The 6,959-nt window shown below is 36.3% G+C and overlaps 1 protein-coding gene across 1 annotated transcript; it reads left to right on the top strand.

Annotated features, from left to right (window-relative positions):
- The first annotated feature begins 3,052 nt into the window (after window positions 1–3,052).
- LOC147545928 (Protein kinase superfamily protein) lies at window positions 3,053–5,245 on the top strand. Its single transcript, XM_086637038.1, has one exon. It carries the CDS (start codon window positions 3,380–3,382, stop codon window positions 4,985–4,987), a length of 1,608 nt encoding a protein of 535 aa, XP_086493164.1. The 5' UTR covers window positions 3,053–3,379; the 3' UTR covers window positions 4,988–5,245.
- Window positions 5,246–6,959: the final 1,714 nt, after the last annotated feature.

The following is a 6,959-nucleotide window of genomic DNA, read 5'->3' on the forward strand; positions in this document are numbered from 1 at the left end:
GGATGAGTATATACTACTATTATAGTCCCACATAGGAGTTTGTTGGAGATGGAAGAAATTTGTTAGAAATGGAAGAAGTTTTAGCTTATATAAGTAGCATCAAGGACCTCAAACATTCTTCACCCAACTAATCAAGTAACATCTCATACATGTCTATGGCGATCTTGGGTTGTTCTTTTAGGGGCACTCTCTAGGCAACCAGAGTGTTGCCTACCTGATGTATTAAAACGTGACAATAATGGTAATGAAATTTGGCTATTGTATACTTATCTCCTCTAGGGATGTTGAAAGACTAGAAACGAGTTGATTTTCAACTCCAAAGCTCCAGACCTCCATCGATGTTGGTGGATGACGAAACTAGAGGCCAGTATTTCTCAACCTTTCTCTCTTTCTACCTCAAATAACAACTCATTGCAGGAACAGAGATGGATACCCCCTCCTCCTTCGATCATAAATATTAACGTAGATGGGTCCTTTCGACCAACCGAAGCGAGCACAGGAGCTCTAGCAAGAAACCACACCGGCGACATACTAGGATGGAAAACTCAACGATGTTCGGCGCTTTCACCCCTCCACTCTGAGATGAAGGCGTTCGAATTAGGGCTAACTTTGCCTGCTGATTTAGGGCTTCACTCCTTTATATTAGAGGGTGATTCAAAGGCCAATGGTGGAGATTTTATCTGGTGTGAATTACCAACTACCGTGGCGACTATCCAACGAATTGATCAATTTGCGTGGATGGTTAAGATCTCTCAACGTGCAAATTACATATTGCCCCCGAGATTGCAACTCAGAGGCCCATAATTTGGCTACTCCGAGTTTAGCCCCTACCGACTAGCTTACTTTGGGGTTCTTACTGTTAATTCTGATGTTTTATGTCCTTATCTGTTTTTCTTTCAGATTACATGTCTTGTAAGGATATTTTTCATTTATCCAATTTAGTAAGCTTTATTTAAAAAAACTCGGGTCATTTCAGTTATTAGGTTAGATTTCGAACCAAAGTTCGCTTAAAAGCCTATACTCTACAATCTCCCAACTACAAGTAGTGTTGTTGTAATACTAGATTAGGAATGTGCAAATTGCATAAATATTCCTCAATCATATACAATATTTTCTACTATTTTCATGATCAATCCGGATCTTTTCTGAATTACTATTATTTTCTAACATTCCATCATTGAGCACGACCAAAATAATAATGATAAAAGACAATGGCAGAGTGACCCCCAATACTAAATAGGAAGTCAAGGTGATTGGCAATTTTCAACCCAAAAAAAAAAAGTTTGATTAGTAATCAAAATTTTAGATGGCCAAATTTTTCTAAAGTTGCCATGAAGCTTTTGAAATTTCAAGGCCAACCAAGGGTCTTCATCAAAAAAAAAAAAAAAAAAAGGCCAACCAAGGGCTTCACTTATTGACTTTATTGTCAATTTGCTTCCAAGTAGTATTAGTTTGCTCAACAAAAAAAAAAAAAAAAAAAAAAAAGTAGTATTAGTTTAGAAATTTTCAGGCTTATTCCAGCCACCAGATTCCATCACCAACCAGATTTCATCAGACATTCCTCATATTTAGTTAGAAGGGCTGGTCATATATATTTAGGTGGTCAAGCATTTGTCATGATAAAATAATAGTAAATTATTTCTCTATTTATAGAAAGCCTTCATTTGATATTATATTCCTTATCGAAAAAAATGTTAAGAAAATGTGTTAGTTCTTTTTGATCTCACACCTGACATAACTAATCATTTATCAGAATTAGCCCAAAGACCGGATGTAAAGAGGGTGTACAAGTCATTAGATCTTGAAGAACTAAAATTGTTTTTCAAATGACATGTTTTCATTAGATAGAGACACTCTAAGCTTCTATTAATTTATTTTTATTTTTAAGAAATCGACTACAATCCACGTTAGTCGTTACTAGGGGTGGGAATCGATCCGGTCGGGACGACCGCGGGCCTTAACTTCATCGGTCGGTCTCGGTCGGGCACTCAAAATCAATGTTCGCCTATTTACTCGGTCGGTCCGGTCCGGTCAAAATCAACATTTCCATTGACCAAATCCCGCTTGTGACCGAGAGACCGGTCGGGACTCACCGGTATCGGTCGGACGGTATCGGGCCAAACCACCTAATTTACAATTAAATAATACCTAAATGAAAAGTTAAAATTAGATTTCATTAACTATTCTTATACTCTTAAATACCACTTAGACTTAGACTTGGTCACTTACAATTTACATGTAAGACTAATGCTTTCAACAAAAAAAAAGTAACATTACAATATTGTGGGTATTTAAAATAACAAAAGGGAAAAGTGAGATATTAGTATATTAGTTACAAAGGGATATGACGGGCCTATCGGTCGAGGTAGGTTGTTATTTCGGTACTTAATAGTCGGGCCTATCGGTATTAACCATCGATCTTTAATCGGACGGGTTAATCGGTCCGGTCACCCGGTCAAAGGGATATGACCATTTCCCGCCTGCTAACTACCCGACTGGCGGGCCGGGCTTTTCCCGTCACGGGTATCGGGTACCCGCGGTACCTAACGGACCCGGGCGGACCCAAGCGGGTATCGGGCCTCCGGGCCGTTATCCCACCCCTAGTCGTTACAAGGCATTGATACATCATGAATATGTCATAAGCACGATAACTGCGAAAGTTAAACTTATAACGAGAGAGGTCTAAAGCCCAACAACATGAAAGAAGCCTAAAAGTCTGACATACTTATTACATTATTTATACTTTTAATAACTTAAGTTCAATAACTATGAATTCGTCCACCAACCTTTTGTGTAGTGGTTGGACTCCCCTCTTAAGCCCACGAGGTCTTGAGGTTGAGTCGGTGGAAGCAATATATCACCAAGATTTATCCAATGTAATTTATGCATTAAATAAAGTAGGTGTTGTCGAACTTTAGACTCTATGTTGTCGGCCTACAGGCCTCTTTAATTATTAATTTATCTTAGGCGGTTATCATACTTATCACATCTTAACGATGTATCAATGTCTTGTAATGACTAATGTCGATCATAGTTGATTTCTCAAAAAAAAAAAAAGGAAAAATAACTATAGATCCCACTTCTCATGAGGATCCAACTATGACCTCCATTAATGTATCTGGTTGGTAATTAGGTTGTAACTTGTAAGTAATCCTATTGCTCCCGAGGGTGTATTTTTGAGTTTGCCCACCAAATTAAAAAAGGAAAATAAAATCATCTTCTCTCATCACTCCTCCATCTTCCCAAATCTTTCTTTCTCCAACACATGTTCTCTCACCTTGTAGAAACTACTAAACATATATATGACAACACACCTTAACAGACTTGAAGCAGACTCTTTCTCTCTCTAAAACTCTCTCTCTCTCTCTCATCAAATTGAATGGGATATCTATCTTGTAATGCCGAATCTGCAATCTTAACCTCTAATTCCCATACACCCACCACAATCACCAAACCTAAGAAGAAGAAGAACAAGTACAAACAACAAGACCCAGAACCAGAAAAACCCATCAAATTTGAAGAATTTCATTACAGAGACCTTGAAGTTGCTACAAATAATTTCTCAGACCAAAAACTACTTGGAAAAGGTAGTCATGGTTGTGTTTATAAAGCTGTACTTGGTAATGGTCGTCTTGTTGCTGTTAAAAAACCATCTCGTCCTTCTTCCTCTTTCCGCCTTACCACCACCACCACCGGAACAACCACCAATTCATCATTTTCCTCTGATTACCCACTACCCACAAACGAAGTTGATAACGAAATTGATATTCTTTCCAAGATTCAAAACCCTAATCTTGTAAATTTAGTTGGGTTCACTACTGATTCAACATTAGATCGTCTTTTAGTAGTTGAATTCATGAGTAATGGTACCCTTTATCAAGTTCTTCATTCTAGTACTAGTCCCCCAAGTTGGGGTAGAAGAATTAAACTTGCTCTTCAAACTGCTAAAGCCATTGATACCCTTCATTCTTCTAATCCTCCTGTAATTCATAGAGATATTAAATCTGCAAATATCTTGATTGATAGAAATTTCAATGCTCGTTTGGGTGATTTTGGATTAGCTCTTCGATGTCATGCCGACGATTTTCGCCTTAGATCTACTCCTCCTGCAGGTACAATTGGTTATCTTGATCCTGGTTATGTTACTCCTGATAATTTAAGTACTAAAACTGATGTTTTTAGTTTTGGGATTCTTTTATTAGAGATTATTAGTGGTAGGAAAGCTATTGATATTGGGTATTCTCCACCTTCAATTGTTGATTGGGCTATCCCCCTTGTTAAAAGAGGGAAATCACTAAATGTTTATGATCCAAGAATTTTGCCCCCAAAAGACCCTTTTGTGAGAAAACAATTTGTTTTGATAGCTTCTAAGTGTGTGAGATCTTGTAAAGAGAGAAGACCTTCAATGAAAGATGTTGTTGAAGGTCTTAGTGCTTTGAGTAAACTTGTTCCTGTTAATGGTTGGAAAGGGTTTTCGGTTAGCAACCCATGTATGATGATAGATGAGGCAATATGTCTACCCGTTGAATCTCGGAATTCACCATCATTTTTGAGGTCAAGGCGTCGAGAAGGAGCTGGTATTGGGCAAGATGTTGGATTGGATACAAATGTTGCTTTTGGAGTTAAAAATTCAAGGAGGGTATATTCTGATTTGGGTATAGGAGGCAAGATTTCGAGGAGCAATTTAATGGATCTCATGGCAGAGAAAGATGATTCAGAGTCGGATTGTCAAGGGAAGGCAGGTGAAATAACCAAGCCTGGTTTGTCAAAAAATCGAGCGTCTAGTCTTAGAGTTGAAAGTGATAGAACTATGGCGAGAAATAGAAGTAGTAAGTCTCAAAATAATGACTGTGATAACGGAAACGTCTTCCAATTGAGAAGAAACCTATCTGTTGGAAGAACTCTTAATAGCAGACTAATGAGATCTGATATGCTTGGTTGTTCTAATAAAGGGGAATTTCAGATTCAAGCTTCAAATCCTGTCTAGTTCATGCCTATCACCTATGTCATTGAAAAGCTCAAGCTTGACATGACAATATCGTTGCCACGGAGATTAGTAGTAAGTAATTTTTGCTTTCTTGTAAGTTTCATATCCAAATTTAATTTCGATATTTATACTTCTATTGTCATGATGTGTATTAGATATAAGTTTAAATTGAAGGTACATCCCTGATGTTCCTCCTATGAATTGTTCATCCTATTTGTTTACACTTTTATTATATATGCAAGGCTGATTCTTTATGTATATGATCTCATAATGCTGTTTACTAGCGCCAATAACCGAATGCTTGTACATTTGAAGAATGATCGACTTATTGGTACATGAAGTCGCTAATCTTATATATAGTTCCATCTCTAGCTAATTACCGAACGATTGGTATCCCTTTCCCTTAGTTGACATCGGTAATCTTCTGTATATATATACTATCGTTCATATGATTGCTATTGTTATATTTGGTGTACTAGTTGTCTACAAGACTACTATCATCTTAAACAAATGTACTTATGAGAAGACTATGAACTGTCACCCATCTCTATTATTCGGTTCTCTCATTGACTCTTATTAAGAATTATGCAGTCGTGATTCTTGAGACGTCGATATATGTTCCTGTTCCTTTCGTTATCGTCTTGGCGCTTAAGAGTTCATATGTTTTAGTATTGTTAGTGATTTTTAGACACAAGTAAAATCACAGTATGGGGTGTTTTAGATCCTCAACTCTCTCTCTGTTTTTTTTACTTTGGAGGGAAGTGAGCTGTTATTATGGTTAAAAAAAAGGAGGGTGGTATGGGCAAAAGTGGAATAAATTATTGATTGGAAGTGGTAGGGTGAGTTATTCAAAAGATGAAAAGAGTAAGACTTTGTCCATAAGCAATTAACCTCTTCTAATGAAAATAAATATTCCATCTTCCTTTTCCCCTTGTTTCAAGGCTATACTATTGCAGCTAATTTCATTTTGTGATTCTTTAACTTGTCTCCTTCCTTTCTCTCTCTACCTTTCTCCCTTTACTTTCTAAATCTTGAAAATCCCATGTTTTCTTGAATCAATACAAATTACTAATGCAATTGTCAAATGACCCCTAAAAACTAAAAATTTCTAGTTTGGTGGAGTTTTACTAAGAATTCCATTCAATATATTAGTCACACAAGATTTAAAATATAATATTGTAATGTTGGGAATTATGGGGGTTTTTTTTTGTTGAAAAATTATGGGGTTGCTTTATAAAAGTATTTGGGCCGAATATGGGACATCTTTTTTGCCATTACGTTCTTGTTTGTTTATTTATTTATTTGATGTTTACGAAGATATTTATGAAAAGCTGGCCATGTTGTAGGTGGAATGTGAGATCTGCTTTTTGGCCCATCGTATCTCTGTCTCTTCTTCTACTTATAATATCTACCAAATTATCTTTATGTATATATGTGAATATATATATACTCCCATATAGGAGAGAAGCTTAATTGAATATGAAAGCAAACCTATAGAGAGAAATAAGTGGATAGGATTGTTAGAGGTTGGCAAGTGGGTGGGGGGTTTGAGCAGTCATCCTCACTTGTTGCCTTAAAGCCAATTGATTAAACAATTGAATGAAGATAACAAGCAAATGTAGCTATTAAGGTTTCTATCCTTATTCTAAATAATTACACCCATCACTGCAATTTTCAGATCAAAATTATTAATCTGATATATTTTTATCACAATTGTTGTTTTTCTTTTAACTACATGACTCGAGCAGACGGCAATTGTTTACCTACTTGGATAACAAAGTAGATATTAATATATTACTCTTCTTTACTACGATTTCAAAGAACATAATCATAGCATTCAATTACAGGCCCAAAGATTTGTCACTCTTTCTTGGCTAAGAAGGATGGATGGGAAGAGTATTAAGAAGCTTCTGATGGATTAGTAAAATACAAAATTATTTTAAATACAAACCTAATTAGTACGTGCAACAAG

This window comes from Eschscholzia californica, unplaced genomic scaffold, assembly GCF_041429995.1.
Source record: "Eschscholzia californica isolate CP2 unplaced genomic scaffold, dmEscCali1.0.p SCAF_4, whole genome shotgun sequence".
Lineage (NCBI taxonomy): Eukaryota > Viridiplantae > Streptophyta > Magnoliopsida > Ranunculales > Papaveraceae > Eschscholzia > Eschscholzia californica.

What these genes read in the sequence shown, in the direction of transcription:
- LOC147545928 (XM_086637038.1), top strand. Translation starts at nt 3,380, where the DNA reads ATGGGATATCTATCTTGTAATGCCGAATCTGCAATCTTAACCTCTAAT.